The sequence below is a fragment of the Cervus elaphus genome, chromosome 19 (assembly GCF_910594005.1).
Source record: "Cervus elaphus chromosome 19, mCerEla1.1, whole genome shotgun sequence".
NCBI lineage: Eukaryota > Metazoa > Chordata > Mammalia > Artiodactyla > Cervidae > Cervus > Cervus elaphus.
The window spans coordinates 35,463,045-35,482,713 of record NC_057833.1 but is presented as its reverse complement, the minus strand read 5'-3'; the positions used below and the strand labels follow the sequence as shown (position 1 = coordinate 35,482,713).

Sequence of the window (19,669 nt, the reverse complement as noted above, 5' to 3'; positions counted from 1 at the left end):
GTCCGACTCTTTGTGACTCTAAGAACTGTAGCCTACCAGGCTCCTCTGTCCATGAAAATGCCAGGCAGGATTACTGGAACAGGTTGCCATTTCCTACTCCAGGGGATCTTCCCAACCAGGGGTCAAACCTGAGTCTCTTGCATCTCTTGCATTGGCAGGTGGGTTCTTTACCACTAGGCGCCACCTGAGAAGCCCATAGTATGCAATACTCTGCCACAATTTAAAAACATGTTTAAAAAAAATATTGTTGTGGGGAAATGTTCATAATAAGTTGCTGGAAAAAAGCAGGCTACAAAATAGTGTGTCCAATGTGATTCTATGTTTGTGGAAAGAACTTTGTGCTGAATATTCCATTTGCTTTTTCCCTCATACTAGTGACAAACAGACAAATTTATATACAGCCTCAGTTTAGCATTGGCTGGAGATTGTTTGCACAACAGATTAAGTTGCCATTTGAGTTTTTGATTTTCAATAAGACTTTTGGGTTAATGCAGGGGCTGCTGGATTTTGAGTCTCCTGAGGATTTGGAGATGGACCCAAGTGATCTAGAAGGAGGTTCGGCTAAGGTACTGGAAATTAAATATTATTTTATTTACTAACTGCTAATGAAGTGAATGTTGGTCGCTCAGTCATGTCTGTTTGCGACCCCCATGGACTATAACCTTCCAGGCTCCTCTGTCCATAGAATTCTCCAGGCAAGAATACCGGAGTGGGTTGCATTCCCTCCCCCAGGGCATCTTCCCGAACTGGGGATCGAACCCTGGTCTCCCACAATGTAGGCAGATTCTTTATGGTCTGAGCTACCAGGGAAGTTAATGGTGTTTGTCTATACATGGAAGGACTTATGGTGATTTTGTATTCTTAGTGTATGATTTTTATTGTGTAAATTTTCTAAAATAATATTCATCCCGTAATTCATAGTCAGGAGAAAACAAAAAAAACTAAAGACAATTTCAAAGTGGGGATTTGTAATAGCAAAAATGGTAATATACTTTCTTCCTTCCACATAAAAATGTTTCACAGTAATACAAAAGTAAGTGAAAGTGTGAAATGCACACATAAAAGCCTGGAAGTAAATACAATAAAATTCCATGTACTGGCTATTGTAAATAGTGTTGTAATAAACACTGGGGTGCATGTGTCCTTTTCAATTATGGTTTTTTTAATGGTATATGCCCAGTAGTGGGATTGTTGGGTCATATGGTAGTTTTATTCCTAATTTTTAAAGGAATCTCCATACTGTTCTCCATAGTGGATGTATCAATTTGGATTCTTGCCAAGATGGGTGGGATGGGGTGTGAGGGAGGTTCAACAGGGAGGGGACATATGTATAGCTATGGCTGATTCATGTTGATGTATGGCAGAAACCATCACAATACTGCAAAGTAATTATCCTCCAATTAAAAATAAAATTAAAAAAAAAAATCCTACAGTTGTTTTCCCGCATGGTAGGATTATGAATGATTTATATTTACTTCTTTGTACTCCTTAGTAAATCTGTATACATTATGCCTTATTCCCTCCCAAATGTGTATGTGTGTGTGTGAATTCTAAGACAACCAAGTTTCTCTTGGAAGATGTGATGGGAAGAAACTTGTGGCTTGGAAGTGTTTTTTTGTGTTTGTTTTTTTTTCCCTAGTATGAAATTCTGATATAAAAAGAAAAACATAAGGCATGTGTCACAAGGAGTGGTCGTTTCCATGCCCTCCCTGGTCAAAAGGTGTTGTGGGGATGGCTTAAGACTAAAAGAAGCTCAAGGGATAGGTAATACTTTTATAGCCGGGAGCAAGTGGAGCTAGCCTGGGTTACAGGGGTTTAATAATGTAGGTAAGAATGTAAAGAGCTTTAATAACATTTGTAAGAGTCCTACATCACACAAAACTTGCCCCCCATCATGCTTGTGGGAGGAGGGTTAGTGGGAAGGAGAGAGACTAGGAGCCATAGAGTCTCTGAAAGTAAGTTGAGTTTCAGGTGTTTAGTAAAGAAGGAGATGCCTGGTGTAAGGACTTTTAATCCTTTGTTAATGACGTGGTAAACTCAGGTGAGAGTCTGTTGGTTTTCACCAGGACCTGGAGTGTATTTACCATGAGTAAGAAAGTAAGAATCCATGGCATATTGTTCAGTGGAGGCAGCATGCTCCACTCCATTCATCAGCCCTGTCATTCATATCTCTGGTTCAAAGATGCTAATCTTCAGTGTTTAAGCAGAGATTAAAAAAACACACAAGCCTTTGCTTATGTCTTACAGGAGAGGACAAGAAGAAGCGGGCTTTATGTTGTGGAAACTGTTGTGTTTTTTAAAAATGGACAAAACCTAAGGCTTTCTATTTGTATTTACCAGAAAACAGATAAATATGCTATCTAGGTAGCAGGGGAATAAAATACAGAAATCCTAAGCGAAAGACTTTCAAACTGAAACAACTATCCCTAACATGTCCTAAGTGTCACAATAGTAATCATTGGAATATTTGTTGGTCTCTTAAATTAGCTTTTTCCCCTTAATTTTGGGTCTTCATGCTGTTTGGGAGGTACAGATCACATTGGCTTACCTCTTTGGCATCTTTAATGGTGACAGAACATGGGGAGATTCAGTGTGGCAAATGCCGCCATTGTGGTGTTTACACGTAAAATCATTAGTAAACCTCCACATGGCAGCCTATTCTTTGCTTGTATAGTTTACAGATATCCTCCTCTGAAATGGTTTTAAGTATGATTTTATCTGTAAGAAAAGACTATCACATTAAATACGGGAATATGATACTCAACCTGTACTTTTCAATAGGCCCTGAGGGGTAGGGGAGTAAAAGGGAGAGCAGCCTTTTTAAAGGGCTACAGTTTTCATGCTTTACAAAAGCTCAGGATATCTCTTAAATATCCAGAATATGATGTCGATGCTTTTATGAACTTCATTCTTCATTAGTATAGTGTGCAGAAAATGTAGTCAGTGATTTTGCTTGTGTGTGTGTGTGTGTGTGTGTGTGTGTGTGTGTGTGATATACTTAAACCAGCAAATATCCTTAGCCACCTTTGGGAGCAAGGAAACAGGTTGACATACCTATCTTCTCAGTCACTTCCTGCTGGCTGGATCCATGGCTCCTTATCTCTGTCCTGTTTTCTTTCTTCACTTGGTAGATGGTTTACCTTTTGATTTCCAACAAGGCATTTGGTTTCCACAGAATGAGCCAAAGAGGACCAAGGATTCAGCCTTCTTAGCTGACCTACAACAGGCTTTGGCCATGATGGAGGATTTGATCAAGTCCTGTGAATTGGCCATGGACCTGGCAGCAGTCACTGGATGTCCGGTATGTTCTTTAGCAAGTGTTGGGACATTTTAACCAAAGGCAGACACAGTCCTACAAATGTAGGAGGTACTGTGACAAAGTTAGAGAACTGATCTGTGGGGAAGGAATTTGACTCTGGGCAAAGTGATCTAAATCGGTCAGCACACGTGTGCTATGGGATTCCAAGCAGCACCTCTGCATTTTTAGGAATCTTGGGTTGTGGTTCTTGGGGTCCCGAATGTTGAAACTGACCCACATTCTAGAAAAAGCAGGAACTCAGGGATCAGAGCATATTGGGCAGGAGAAAGTGCAAAGAAGTTATTTATTTTCTCACTCATGGCACCATTAAAATATGAAGAGATTTTCCTTCTTTAGCTTTATTTTCTCTGTGAAAATGGATCCTGAGTGAATGTCTAACCCCATTTTACATCACAGATCCAAGAAGAGGTCCAATGAGCATGTATTGTATATTCCTTAATCCATGTGCTTAAAGAAAAATACCAAAAGAGGGAGTGCTGGGGACTGGGTCATCTCAACTCTGGCATTAGAGTTAATCCCAAGCAGGCCAGACCCAGGCATTCCAGGCAAACTATCCACTAAGACTGTATGATCTCACTGGGGCTGGGACATAATTAATATACAGCTGGCTTTTGCTGTGAAGTACTCTAGATTTTGACTCAGATGTATTTGCTGTCATTGTCATAACAAATTACCACAAGCTTGGCAGCTTAGAATAGCACAAGTTTATTATCTTATCTCACCAGGCTAAAATCAAGGTGTCTGCCTTCCTTTCTGGAGGTTTTTGGAGAGGATATTTCACTTCCTTTTCCAGTTTAAAAGGGCTGCCCACATTCCTCCACTCATGGTATCTTTCTACATCTTTAATACCAGCAACAGTGGGTTGAGTTCTTCTTGCTTCACATCACTCAGACCATCTCTTCTATTTCTCTCCCCTACTGGAGTATAATTGTTTCACAATGTGTGTTAGTTTCTGCTGTATAGCAAAGTGAAATTAGCTATATGTATACATGTTGTTTAGTTGCTAAGTCATGTCTGACTCTTTTGCAACCTAATGGACTGTAGCCCACCAGGCTCCTCTGTTAATGGGATTTCCCAGGTAAGAATACTGGAGTGGGTTGCCATTTCCTTTTCCATGGGATCTTCTTGACCCAGGGATCGAACCGGTGTCTCCTGCTTGGCAGAAGGATTGTTTACCACTGAACCACCTAGGAAGCCCATACATATACATATACCCCCTTTGTGGTGTTTCCTTCCTTTTTAGGTGACCACAGGGCATTGAGTAGAGTTCCCTGAGCTATACAGTAGGTTCTCATTAGTTGCCTATTTTATACATAGTATCAGCAGTGTATATGTGTCAATCACAAACTCCCAATTCCTCCCACCCCCGCCCTTTCCCCTTGCTGTCCATACATTTATTCTCTATTTCTGTGTCTCTGTCTGCTTTGCAAATAAGATCATCTATACTTCTTCCACTTTATAAGGACTCTTGTGATTACATTGGGCCTAACCGGTTAATCCATGATAACCTCCATATCTCAAATTCAGCCAATTAACAATCTTAATTCATTTGTCATGTAACTTAACATATTCTCAGTCTCCAGGGATTAAAAGGACACAGGCATCTTTGGGAGGCTGTTATTCTGCTTCTCACATGGGGATCAAGCATTCAAAGAATTATATTTCAGATACTTTCCTTCTCTTTTCTTCCTTTTCATTTTTACCTGAATTTAAAATTCTATTTATTGAGGTCTGGATAGATGAAATGACCCTTTTATTTCTTTCCTTGTCAGAAATCAAACCAAGCAAAAAAATTCCTTAATTTTTTATTTCCCTCCCTCCTGGATTTTCTCTGGCCAGCATCTCAGAAACAGCTACACTGGGTTTGCTGAGATCTGGGCAACAATGCTGTTACTGTCCCCTGGGACTCCAAAACACTCTATGCTTACTACTGATGCATGATTTAAGAGGGTATTCATGAACCATGCAGCGTGGGGCAGAGAGGATTGTTTTCTTGATAACTGTTTCCTTCTTCGGCTAAGGAAAGCCAAGAAAGCAACTTGTTTAATCATTCAGAACATCTTTCTGTTCTTTTTATCTTTGAACACATGTCAGCTAACTGTATTACATATCCATTTTCCTGAATCAAAAGAATATCCTGAAACCTGTACTCAGGGCAGGAAACTCCCAGCTATTATTCTGAGTGTAAGTAACATACAAAGAGGAAGTTATGAGAAAAGAATGATTAAAATGTGAGTAAATAGCAATCTACTCTGATTTCACTCCAAACTGGTTTGCAAATAAGATAAATGAGTTTATAGAATTTTAGAGATTTTTTTAACACCAGTGCAAAGAACTTTTCTTCCCCATGTGTCCTCAGAACATACACTCTATGGTTTCTTTCTCACTAAGACTTCAACTTCCTTTACATCTAGTATATTAAGTAATGTATCTTGACAGTCTTATATAATCCTATTGAGTTATGGAAGAGCAGACATTGGATTTTTCAGCTTTCTGATTCAGAAACAGGTCCATGAAAAGAAGAGTTAACTCACCCCAATCATGTGGTCATTAGCTAGGACTATTTCTTTGATCTCTGCTCCCTATCCAGGGTGCCAACCTCTCAACATATTCTTCATCTGATTCTGTTTAGAGTTTACTAACAACTCAACTACTATTAACTCAGATCTAGTGATTTTGAGATTCTTTGCATCAGCTTCATAGAACTTTATTACAAGATACTTACAGTCACGTGCTGTAGGGAGAGAGAAATTCAGACCTTAACTTCTTAGTTTCTCTACTTGACATCCAATATTAATTTGGTTTTGTGAAGGAAAGAAATGGAAGTTTGTGGGTGAGTTCATAATTAAAACAACTAAAAATATGCCCTTCTGATATTTACATTTTTTCCCTTTTGTGTACACTCAGTTTTGGGTTTAATTTAATCACAGAAGCTTAAAAAAGTTTTTAAGAAAGTTTGTTTTGTGGAACACTGAGATGTCATTTACTTCTTTCTCCTTACAAAAAAAATTTTCCCCCTATTTAATCCAATGCATAAAATATAGATGTATTTTGAGTTCTTTTAAATTGTTACTTGCCAGGAACAAGTTCCAAAGTTGAATAGTAATGGTTGAATGAAATATTTTTATTTTCTGGAACAAATTTATGTTATTCAACAAAGGAATTATTTTTATTACAAATTTACTGTGGGATAGGGCCAGGTATTTTATTTTCTATTTTAGCTCCCACTTTCCTTGCCATAGTGTTGGCTGCAGAAATAAGGGTGAGTAAATAATCTTGGTGACTCAGCAGAATTGCCTTGGGCTTCTCACAACACCTATGTTAAAGGGTGATTGTGAGGAGTAAATGAGGATTAATTAATGTCAGATGGTCTCCTCCATATGAAAAACAATGGCCTAAAAAATCTAGTAAATGCTGCCATTTTCATGTGTGAACATTTTGTAAGTAAGACCTCTGATGTAAGAATTTCAAATGTGACTACATTAAATCATAAGGCACCCAGCACTATGCCTGGGTGGTGGTAGATGCTGAATATAGAACCCAGTGCTGACTTATTTGGGTTCTTAATCAGGCTGGAAAGGAAGGAACCCCTTTGCTTCTGGCAATTGTAATCATAGGCCCCTGTGTCCCACAGCTTCTGCTTTTCATTTCTGGATCAAGCTTTGTGTTAATTCATTTATCCAGATGTTTCCTGCCTCTTTGCGTAAAAATACATAGTTCTGTCCCTTTAGTTGTTGTTGCCAGGAGTGAAAACCTGAGCCCTGAAAAGAGGTCTCTTCCCTACATTCACACTCTCAGCCAAATTCTTCATTTGGTTGATATGCACTGTGCTGTGCTGTGACACATTGCTTCAGTCATGTCCAACTCTTTGCAACCCCATGGACTGTAGCCCATCAGACTCCTTTGTCCATGGGATTATCCAGGCAAGAATACTGGAGTGGATTGCCATGTCCTCCTCCAGGGGATCTTCCTGACCCAGAAATCAAACCCATGTCTCTTATATCACCTGCATTGGCAGGCAGGTTCTTTACCCCTAGCACCGCCTGGGAAGCCCCTTGGTTGATATAGTCACATTTTGAATTCTTACATCAGAGCTCTTACCTAGAAAATGTCCACATATGAAAATGGTTCAGTTCAGTTCAGTCACTCAGTTGTGTCTGACCCTTTGTGACCCCATGGATTGCAGCACGCCAGACTTCCCTGTCCATCGCTGACTGCCAAAGCTTGCTCAAACTCACATCTGTTGAGTCAGTGATGCCATCCAACCATCTCATCCTCTGTCGTCCCCTTCTCCTCCTGCCTTCAATCTTTCCCAGCATCAGGGTCTTTTCAAATGAGTCAGTTCTTTGCATCAGGTGGCCAAAGTATTGGAGTTTCAACTTCAGCATCAGTCCTTCCAATGAATATTCAGGACTGATTTCCCTTAGTATTGACTGGTTTGATCTCCTTGCAGTCCAAGGGACTCCCAAGGGTCTTCTCCAACACCACAGTTCAAAAGCATCATTTCTTCGGTGCTCAGCTTTCTTTATAGTTCAACTCTCACATCCATACATGACTACTGGAAAAACCATAGCTTTGACTAGATGGACATTTATCAGCAAAGTAATGCCTCTGCTTTTTAATATGCCATCTAAGTTTGTTATGGTTTTCTTCCAAGGAGCAAGTGTCTTTTAATTTCATGGCTGCAGTCACCATCTGCAGTGATTTTGGAGCCCCCCAAAATAAAATTTCTCATTGTTTCCATTGTTTCCCCATCTACTTGCCATGAAGTGATGGGACCAGCTATCATGATCTTAGTTTTCTGAGTGTTGAGTTTTAAGCCAACTTTTTCACTTTCCTCTTCACTTTCATTAAGAGGCTCTTTAGTTCTTCTTCACTTTCTGCCATAAAGGTGGTGTCATCTGTGTATCTCAGGTTATTGATATTTCTTCCGGCAATCTTGATTTCATTTTGTGCTTTATCCAGCCTGGCATTTCGCATGATATACTCTGCATATAATAAAATGGTAGCATTTACTGGATTATTTTGCCATCATTTTCCATATGGAGGAGACATCTGACATTTCATTAGCTTATTTGTTTGGGGGAGCCCCTGTTTTGTATCCCTGAGCTCACACCCATCAAATTCATCAACACACCAAAGTGAGGGTCACACCATTACATCACTAGTAGAAAAATGGGTTGGGGCTATATTTATTTCCTAAAGCTGTCATAGCAAAACACCACAAATTGGGTGGCTGAAAAAACACAAAAATTTTTTCTTTTACAGTTCTGCAGGCAAGAATGCCAAAATCAAGGTGTTGGCAGGCCCATGCTCCCTCTGAAGATTCTAGGAAAGAATTGTTCCTTGCTGGTCTTCTGACTTTGTTAACTTAGAGCTGCATCATTCCAGTTTCTGCTTGTCATCCTGTCTTCTCTTGTGTGTGTCTCTGTTTTCTTTTCTTATAAGGACATCAGTCACTGGATAAGGGCCCATCCTTATCCAGTATGACCTTGTTTTAGCTAATGACATCTGCAAAGAGCATATTTCCAAATAAAGTCACATTCTGAGATCCTGGGTGGACATGAGTTTTGGGGGAAGTACTGTTCAAGGCAGTTCAAGGTCTTCACTGAATTGGCTTCCTCACAGTGCTGAGCATTTAGTTTTGTGTCCCTCCAGGCCCTCACTAACTGTCAATAAATGATTCAATACTTTTGGGCACAAGTATCTACAAGAAGTTGTGCATGTGGTCTCTGGTCTTGGGACCAACTCTTGTCTGATTGGAAAGAAAGGATACATAAGGTTGAAAAGATGCAACAGGTCATCCTTGGTCATTGCTTGGTCATTCAGAGCAATCCCCCTACCCTCTTCCCTTTGGAAGTGGGGGACCTCCACACAGGCATGCATCCATGATGGTAATATATGGACACCTGTCCTTCATCAGTGCTATACAGAGCATATGCCCTCGGCCACCACAGTATGGGCCTCAAGCATTGAGATGTCTGACCCCATTGCTAGTGTGGTCCTGAGGAAGTTGATGCAAGATGACCTGAGTGATATGCAACCCATATCTTCCAAGTCATCCCAAAAAACACAGCAATTTCCTCTAGTAACTCCAGTAATGACAGGCTAATGGGAAAAGGCAACCATATGGCCTCAAGAAGAGTCAGAACAACGACAGGAAAGGGGTCATGGATGTGGGAACTCAACAATTCCAGGGCACAGAGCAACTCTAGGGCTTTGGCCTGGGAAATCAGCTGGGGTTCTCACCTGTGTGCTTTACCTATACATGCCGGGTATGTTCTCTCTTCTTACCACCCACTGACTGGTTTCCCCCCATCAGTCTCTTTTCCTCTTCCTCATAGTTTCTGGTGACTTACTTTCTCCATACCTCTTCTTCCTTATCATTTATTCCAGCTCCAGCCCTCTCATAACATATCTCACAGTTACAATTACTGCTGCTTACTGCTTCCCCCTCAGATCTCCTCAGTTCTCACAGGGATCAGACTGACCATGAGGCACATCTTTTTTACACTGGGCCTCTGTGGTAAGGGGCTGGCCCGTCTCTGGATTCACATCCTTTGTTCAATCACAGCCATGACTGTGGGAGGGACGAGAAGTGTAGAGGTTGTAAAGGACAAAAACATTGCTGCCAAGGGTGGCCTCTTCAGCCTCTACAGCCCATGTCTTGGCAGACACCTTAGTTAATATCACCCACCCTCTGCAGGTCATCAGAGAGTATAACCTGGGTTTTTTCCTGCTTCCCCATTCTTCTGGTCTCTTTTAGAATTGCTTTTAAAAGCTGTGATGGTAAAAGGAATCCAGACTGGAAAAGAAGTAAAACTCTCATTGTTTGCAGATGACATGATCCTCTACAGAGAAAACCCTAAAGATGCCACCAAAAAATTACTAGAGCTAATCAATAAATATAGTAAAGTTGCAGGATATAAAGTTAATACACAGAACTCCCTTGCATTCCTATATACTAGCAATTGAAAAACAGAAAGAGATATTAAGGAAACAATCCCATTCACCATTGCAACAAAAAGAATAAAATACTTAGGTATAAATTTACTTAAAGAAACAAAAGACTTATGTATAGAAAACTATAAAACACTGATGAAAGAAATCAAATATGACACAAATAGAGGGAGAAATATACCATGTTCATGGATTAGAAGAATCAATATAGTGAAAATGCGTATACTACCCAAAGGAATCTATAGATTCAACACAATCCCTATCAAGCTACCAATGGTATTTTTCATAGAACTAGAACAAACAGTCTCATGATTTGTATGGAAATACAAAAAAATCTTGAATAGCCAAAGCAATCTTGAGAAATAATAATGAAACTAGAGGAATCAACCTGTCTGACTTCAGACTATACTACATAGTTACAGTCATCAAGACAGTATGGTACTGGCACAGAGACAGAAATATAGATCAATGGAACAAAATAGAAAATCCAGAGTTAAATCCATGCACCTATGGACACCTTATCTTTGACAAAGATGGCAAAAATATACAATGGAGAAAAGACAATCTCTTTAACAAATGGTGCTGGAAAAACTGGTCAACCACATGTAAAAAAAAAAAATGAAACTAGAACACTTTCTAACACCATAAACAAAAACAAACTCAAAATGGATTAAATATCTAAATGTAAGACCAGAAACTATAAAACTTTTAGAGGGAAACATAGGCAGAACACTCTCTGACATAAATCACAGCAAGATCCCTTATGACCCACCTCCCAGGGTAATGGAAATAGAAACAAAAATAAACAAATGAGACCTAATTAAACTTAAAATCTTTTGCACAACGAAGGAAACTATAAGCAAAGTGAAAAAACAGCCTTCAGAATGGGAGAAAATAATAGCAAATGAAACAATCGACAAAGAATTAAACTTCAAAATATACAAGCAGTTCATGCAACTCAATGCCAGAAAAAATGAACAACCCAGTCAAAAAGTGGGCAAAAGAACTAAACAGATATTTCTCCAAAGGAGACATAAAAATGGCTAATAAACACATGAAAATATGCTCAACATCACTCATTATTAGAGAAATGCAAATCAAAACCACAAAGACGGATCATCTCATGCCGGTCAGAATGTCTGTCATCAAAAAGTCTACAAACAATAAATGCTGGAGAGGGTGTGGAGAAGTGGGAACCCTCTTACACTCTTGGTGGGAATGCATACTGGTGCAGCCACTATGGAGAATAGTGTGGAATTCCTTTAAAAAAAAAACTGGGACTAAAACTGCAATCATTTCAGTCCAGTTCAGTTCAGTCACTCAGTCGTGTCCGACTCTTTGCGACCCCATGAATCGCAGCACACCAGGCCTCCCTGTCCATCACCAACTCCTGGAGTTTACTCAAATTCATGTCCATCAAGTTGGTGATGCAGAACTGCAATATAACCCAGCAATTCCACTGCTGGGCATACACCCTGAGGAAAACAGAATTGAAAGAGACACATGTACCCCAATGTTCATTGTAGCACTGTTTACAATAGCTAGGACATGGAAGCAACCTAGATGTCCATCAGCAGACGAATGGATAAGGAAGTTGTGGTACATATGCGCAATGGAATATTACTCAGCTATAAAAAGGAACCCATTTGAGTCAGTTCTAATGAGGAGGATGAAACTGGAGCCTATTACACAGAGTGAAGTAAGTCAGAAAGAAAAACACAAATGCTGTATATTAACATATATATATGGAATTTAGGGCTTCCTGGTGGTGCTAGTGGTAAAGAACCTGCCTGCCAATATAGGAGAAACAGGAGATGTGAGTTCAATCCCTGGGTTGCAAAAATCTCCTGGAAAAGGGCATGGCAACCCACTCCAGTATACTTTCCTGGAAAATCCCATGGACAGAGGAGGCTGAATGGCTACATTCCATAGGGTTGGAAAGAGTTGAACATGACTGAAGCAATTTAGCACTCATGCATGAACTCCACTGAGTGCTCAACTTCTGCAATGATATTGTCATTCAGAGAAGCATATCACTATCCCCTATGGAATTTAGAAGGATGGTAATGACGATCCGATTGTGAAAAGTTCTGACAAAACATGGTCCACTGGAGAAGGGAACAGCAAACCACTTCAGTATTCTTGCCTTGAGAACCCCATGAACAGTATGAAAAGGCAAAAAGATAGGACACTAATAGATGAACTCCCCAGGTTGGTAGGTATGTTACTGGAGATCAGTGGAGAAATAACTCCAGAAAAAAATGAAGAGACAGAGCCAAAGCAAAACAACACCCAGTTTTGGATGTGACTGGTGATGGAAGTCAAGTCCGATGCTGTAATAGGACTGCATAGGAACCTGGACTGTTAGGTCCATGAATCAAGGCAAATTGGAAGTGGTCAAACACGAGATGGCAAGAGTGAACATTGACATTTTAGGAATCAGCTAACTAAAATGTACTGGAATGGGTGAATTTAACTCAGATGACTGTTATATCTACTACTATGGGCAAGAATCCCTTAGAAGAAATGGAGTAGCCATCATAGTCAACAAAAGAGTCTGAAATGCAGTGCTTGGATGCAACCCCAAAAATGACAGAATGATCTCTGTTCGTTTCCAAGGCAAACCCCACAAAATCACAGTAATCCAAGTCTATGCCCTGACCAGTAATGCTGAAGAAGCTGAAGTTGAATGGTTCTATGAAGAACTACAAGACCTTTTAGAACTAACACCCAAAACAGATGTCCTTTTCATTATAGGGGACTGGAATGCAAAAGTAGGAAGTCAGGAAATACCTGGAGTAACAGGCAAATTTGGCCTTGGAATACAGAATAAAGCAGGGCAAAGGCTAACAAAGTTTTGCCAAGAGAACACATTGGTCATAGCAAGCACCCTCTTCCAACAACACAAGAGAAGACCTTACAAATGGACATCACCAGATGGTCAATACTGAAATCAGATTGCTTATATTCTTTGCAGCCAAAGATGGAGAAGCTCTATACAGTCAGCTGAAAAAAAAAAAAAAAAAAAAAAAGACCGGGAATTGACTGTGGCTCAGATCATGAACTCCTTATTGCCAAATTAAGACTTAAATTGAAGAAAGTAGGGAACACCACTAGGCCATTCAGGTATGACCTAAATCAAATCCCTTATGACTGTAGAGTGGAAGTGAGAAATAGATTCAAGGTATTATATCTGATAGACAGAGTGCCTGAAGAACTATGGACGGAGATTCATGACATTGTATAGGAGGCAGTGATGAAGACCATCCCCAAGAAAAAGAAATGCAAAAAGGCCAAATGGTTGTCTGAGGAGGTCTTACAAATACCTATGAAAGGAAGAGAAGTGAAAGGCAAAAGAGAAAAGGAAAGATATACCTATTTGAATGCAGAATTCCAAAGAATAGCAAGGGGAGATAAGAGAGCCTTCCTCAGCGATCAATGCAAAGATACAGAGGAAAACAATAGAATGGGGAAGACTAGAGATCTCTTCAAGAAAATCAGAGATACCAAGGGAACATTTCATGCAAAGATGGGCACAATAAAGGACAGAAATTATATGGACCTCACAGAAGCAGGAGATATTAAAAAGAAGTGGCAAGAATACACAAAAGAACTATACAAAAAAAAATCTTCATGACCCAGATAGTCATGATGGTGTGATCACTCACCTAGAGCCAGACATCCTGGAATGTGAAGTCAAGCGGTCCTTAGGAAGAATCACTACAAACAAAGCTAGTGGAGGTGATGGAATTCCAGTTGAGCTATTTCAAATCCTAAAAGATGATGCTGTGAAAGTGCTTCACTCAATATGCCAGCAAACTTGGAAAACTCAGCAGTGGCCCCAGGACTGGAAAAGGTCAGTTTTCATTCCAATCCCTAAGAAAGGCAATGCCAAAGAATGCTCGAACTACCGCACAATTGCACTCATCTCACAGGCTAGCAAAGTAATGCTCCAAATTCTCCAAGCCAGGCTTCAACAGTATGTGAACCGTGAACTTCCAGATGTTCAAGCTGGATTTAGAAAAGGCAGAGGAACTAGAGATCAAATTGCCAACATCCGCTGGATCATCGAAAAAGCAAGAGAATTTCAGAATAACATCTATTCTGCTTTATTGACTATGCCAAAGCCTTGGACTGTGTGGATCACAACAAACTGTGGAAAATTCTGAAAGAGATGGGAATACCAGACCACCTGACCTGTCTCCTGAGAAATCTGTATGCAGGTCAAGAAGCAACAGTTAGAACTGGACATTGAACAATAGGTTGGTTCCAAACTGGGAAAAGAGTATGTCAAGGCTGTATATTGTCAAACTGCTTATTTAACTTATATGCAGAGTACATCATGAGAAATGCTGGACTGGATGAAGCACAAGCTGGAATCAAGGTTGCTGGGAGAAATATCAGTAACCTCAGATATGCAGGTGACACTACCCTTATGGCAGAAAGCGAAGAGCAACTGAAGAGTCTCTTGATGAAAGTGAAAGAGGAGAGTGAAAAGCTGGCTTAAAACTCAACATTCAAAAAACGAAGATCATGACATCTGGTCCCATCACTTCATGGCAAATAGATGGGGAAACAATGGAAACAGTGACAGACTATTTTTCTGGGCTCCAAAATCACTGCAGATGGTGACTGCAGCCATGAAATTGAAAGCTGCTTGCTCCTTGAAAGAAAAGCTATCTCAAACCTAGGCAGCATATTAGAAAGCAGAGACATTACTTTGCTGACAAAGGTCCATCTAGTCAAAGCTATGGTTTTTCCAGTTGTCATGTATGGATATGAGAGTTGGACTGTAAAGAAAGCTGAGGAGAGTGCTGAAGAATTGTTGCTTTTGAACTGTGGTGTTGGAGAAGACTTCTGAGAGTCCCTTGGACTGCACAGAGATCAAACGATTCAATCCTAAAGGAAATCAGCCCTTACTATTCATTGGAAGGACTGATGCTGAAACTGAAGCTCCAATCCTTTGGCCACCTGATGCGAAGAACTGACTCGTTGGAAAAGACCCTGATGCTGGGAAAGATTGAAGGCAGGAGGAGAAGGGGATGACAGAGGATGAGATGGTTGGATGGCCGACTCAATGGACATGAGTTTGAGTAAACTCCAGGAGTTGGCAATGGACAGGGAGGCCTGGCGTGCTGCAGTCCATGGGGTCGCAAGTTATCGGACACAACTGAGCGACTGTACTGAACTGAACAATGATCCTATATGCAAGGCAGCAAAAGAGACACAGATGTAAAACACATACTTGAATTCCGTGGGAGAAGGTGAGGGTGGGATAATTTGAGAGAATAACATTGAAACATGTATATTACCATATGTAAAACAGGCGATCAGTGCAAGTTTGAAGCATGAAGCAGGGCACCCAAAGCTGGTACTCTGAGGCAACCCAGAGGAATGGGGTGGGGAGGTAGGTGGGAGTGGGTTTTAAGATGGGGGGACACATATTTACCCATAGCTGATTCATGTCGATGTATGACAAGTGCCATCATGATATTGTAAAGGAATTAGCCTCCCATTAAAATAAATTAATTTTAAAACAAAAGGCTGTGCCGGGACTTCCTTGGTGGTCCAGTGGGTAGGGCTCTGCTCTCCCAATGCAGGGAGTCCAGGTTCACTGCAGTGGGCTCAGCATTTGACACAGTGATCCTTTATGAAGACCCATGGGAGAAATTTCTTTCATATCTTATTAACAAGTTGACATGCTTTTCCTGAACAACTGGTTTGGGTAAGTCTTTAGACATAATGAATTGTATAGCTCTCCATATTTCCTGTGTACTGCCTGCTAGATTAGAGCCTAGTCTGCAGCAAGTTCACATGGCTTTATTGTATGTGTTTTATGTACATCTTCATCTTATTGTTTTAAGCTTTATTTTTTTCTTCACCCTAATCTCCTTGGTTATTTTCTGTCTGCCTATTTTACATAGACAGACAGAAAATATATATTTTATTAGAACTGGACATGGAACAACAGACTGGTTCCAAATCGGGAAAGGAGTACGTGAAGGCTGCTTATTTAACTTACATGCAGAGTACTTCATGAGAAACACTGGGCTGGATAAAGCACAAGCTGGAATCAAGATTGCCAGGAGAAATATCAATAACCTCAGATATGCAGATGATACCATCCTTATGGCAGAAAGTGAAGAAGAACTAAAGAGCCTCTTGATGAAAGTGAGAGAGGAGAGTGAAAAAGTTGGCTTAAAACTCAACATTCAGAAAACTAAGATCGTGGCATCTGGTCCCTTCCCTTCATGACAAATAGATGGGGAAACAATGGAAACAGTGAGAAACTTTATTTTGGGGGGCTCCAAAATCACTGCAGATGGTGATTGCAGCCATGAAATTAAAAGATGGCATACTCCTTGGAAGGAAAGTTATGACCAACCTAGACAGCATATTAGAAAGCAGAGACATTACTTTGCTAACAAAGGTACATCTAGTCAAAGCTATGCTTTTTCCATAGTCATGTATGGGTGTGAGAGTTGGACTATAAACAAAACTGAGTGCCAAAGAATTGATGCTTTTGAACTGTGATGTTGGAGAAGACTCTTGAGAGTCTCTTGGACTGCAAGGAGATGAAACTGTCCATCCTAAAGGAAATCAGTCCTGAATATTCATTGGAAGGACTGGTGCTGAAGCTGAAACTCCAATACTTTGGCCACCTGATATGAAGAACTGACTCATTTGAAAAGACCCTGATGCTGGGAAAGATTGAAGGTGGGAGGAGAAGGGGATGACAGAGAATGACATGGTTGGATGACATCACTGACTCATGACATGGTCATGAGTTTGAGTAAACTCCAGGAGTTGGTGATGGACAGGGAGGCCTGGCATGCTGCAGTCCATGGGGTTGCAAAGAGTCAGACACAACTGAGCAACTGAACTGATCTAATTTTTGAAATGAGATGGAGTATAAATCAGTTTTTAAATACAGTTGTTCCTGTGGCAGGTATTAAACACCTTCTTTTGCCAGCCTTGACTAAACATATTTCCTGCACTATATATGCCTGAGTAATATAAATTAAATGGTTGTAAAAGAAGACAGCACTCACTGAGGGCTGGAGTGGTTATACTTAAGTGGGTGCAGGAAGTATGTGGATAGAGTGAGTAACTTTTTGCAGATCCTTATGAACCCATCACCCACCTGTCTTAGTTCACAGTCAAGCTGAGTTTGTGCAACCTGCAACAGGAACATCATGCTTTTAGGAGAGAAGGCCTTGTGACTGGGATTCTTACTCCTCAGTGAGGACTTCACTCACCACATTTACTGCATGTAAATTTTATAAAGGAAAAAGAGAAAAACAGTACTGAAATTATGACACACACACCATAAAAATGACTAGAATTTATTGCCTTGAAGTTTCTATTTTAGACTTTCAGATATACAGTCATTTTTAAAAGGTATTTACAGTTCAATATACATAATATTTTTTAACGCCTATTTAATGGTTCATGATGTTGTTGTTGTTTAGTCGCTAAGTCAGACATGACCTCTTTATGACCTCATGGACTGCAGCACACCAGCCTTCCCTGTCCTTCACTATCTCCTGAAATTTGCTCAAACTCTTGTCCATTGACTCAGTGATGCCATCCAAGCGTCTCATCTGCTGTCATCCCCATCTCCTCTTGCCCTCTGTCTTTCCCAGCACCAGGGTCTTTTCCAATGATTCGGCTCTTTGATCAAGTGGCCAAAGTATTAGAGCTTCAGCTTTAGCACCAATCCTTCCAATGAAAATTTGGAGTTGTTTTCCTTTAGGATTGACTGATTTGATCTCTTTGCTGTCCAAGGGACTCTCAAGAGTCTGCTTCAACACCACAGTTCAAAAGCATCAATCCTTCAGCACTCAGCCTTCTTTATGGTCCAACTCTCACATCCGTCCATGACTACTGGAGAAACCATAGCTTTGACTATGATGTCTCTGCTTTTTAATACACTGTCTAGGTTTGTCATAGCTCTTCTTCCAACGAGCAAGCATCTTTGAATTTCATGGCTGCAATTGCTGTCTGCATTGATTTTGGAGCCCAAGAAAATGAAATCTGACATTGTTTCCACATTTCCCCCATCTATTTGTGATGAAATGATAGGGCCGGATGCCATGATCTTTGTTTTTTGAATGTTGAATTTTAAGCCAGCTTTTTTACTTTCCTCTTTCACCTTCATCAACAGGCTCTTTAGTTCCTCTTCATTTTCTGCTGTTAAAGTGGCATATCTGAGGTTGTTGATATTTCTCCCAGCAATCTTGATTCCAGCTTGTGATTCATCCAGCCCAGCATTTCACATGATGTACACTGCATTTAAGAGTACATAATGTGCGTTATATCTAATAATAACTTTTGAATTGTGAGGATTTATCTTAGCTAGGGAAATATCTCTGTCCTGGTCTGATTCAAATAATTTTTTCTTTTGGTGTTTTGATTCGGGGAAATAAATTCTTGATTATCTACTTTAGTGATATAGTTTTTTATAAATACCACATTTCTAGCTCATCACATTATGCTACTTTTAGAGAGAGCTCAGAGAAGGCAGGATCACCTCATTTGGACTTTCAGCCAGACATTTGATGGTGGAAGGAGAGGCATCATAGTGAGTGTGTGCCTTAGAACCAAAAAGATTAGACCAAAAAAAAAAATTGTCATTTGGGATTAACAGTGTAAACTGTTCACTCACTCTGAAAAATCCAGTTGTTGTTTAGTCGGTAAGTTGTGTCCAACTCTTTTGAGACCGCACAGACTGTAGACTGCCAGGCTCCTCTGCCCATAGAATTCTCCAGTCCAGAATTACTGGAGTGGGTTGCCATTTCCTACTCCAGGAGGTCTTCCCGACTCAAGGATAGAATTTGCATCTCCTGTATTGGCAGGCAGATTCTTTACCACTGAGCCGCTAGGGAAGCCCAAAATGCAGAGTTGAATGTAATTACCATTTCCTTTACAATGTTATAAAGATTAATTCATCCTAAGCTTTCTCTTTCAGAACAAATCTCTTGTTCTTATGTTCTCATGTTGCTGAAACAGATGTTAAAATACATCTGAATTAGGATGGAACCCACAGATTACCAAAGATACTGGCTCTCCCAAACATAATTGAAATATTAATATCTTGCCCTTATTAGGTAGTGTCATATCAAAAATAAAGAAAAGGAAATGGAATTTTGCTAGCTAAAATTAATTATAAGATAAAAATATCAGAGTACCAATACCTTTAGTTCAAAGTATTTCTAACATGCTTTTTGTTTATTACCTTATACTGCTGCACTATTCCTTATTAACTGAATGACGCCATGCTCATTGAAGCTCATAAAATTGTAGTTTTGGTAAGTGACAGATTAGCCTGACTGGCACTTGTAAGATTGTAAACGTCAAATAAGCATGCTCTGTAATTTGACAGCTTCT

At 40.1% G+C, this 19,669-nt stretch overlaps 1 protein-coding gene across 6 annotated transcripts in view; it reads left to right on the top strand.

Annotated features, from left to right (window-relative positions):
• MCF2L2 (MCF.2 cell line derived transforming sequence-like 2) overlaps positions 1–19,669 on the top strand; it is a 269,485-nt gene that overhangs the window by 221,929 nt on the left and 27,887 nt on the right. For all 6 annotated transcript variants that reach the window (XR_006335262.1, XM_043874177.1, XM_043874176.1 and 3 more), the window contains 2 exons: positions 495–566; positions 3,176–3,301. Coding sequence is in view for 5 of the 6 variants with exons in the window: in XM_043874177.1 (XP_043730112.1) it covers positions 495–566; positions 3,176–3,301 (198 nt within the window). In the remaining variant the exon portion in view is untranslated. The remainder of the gene's footprint in view (positions 1–494; positions 567–3,175; positions 3,302–19,669) is intronic.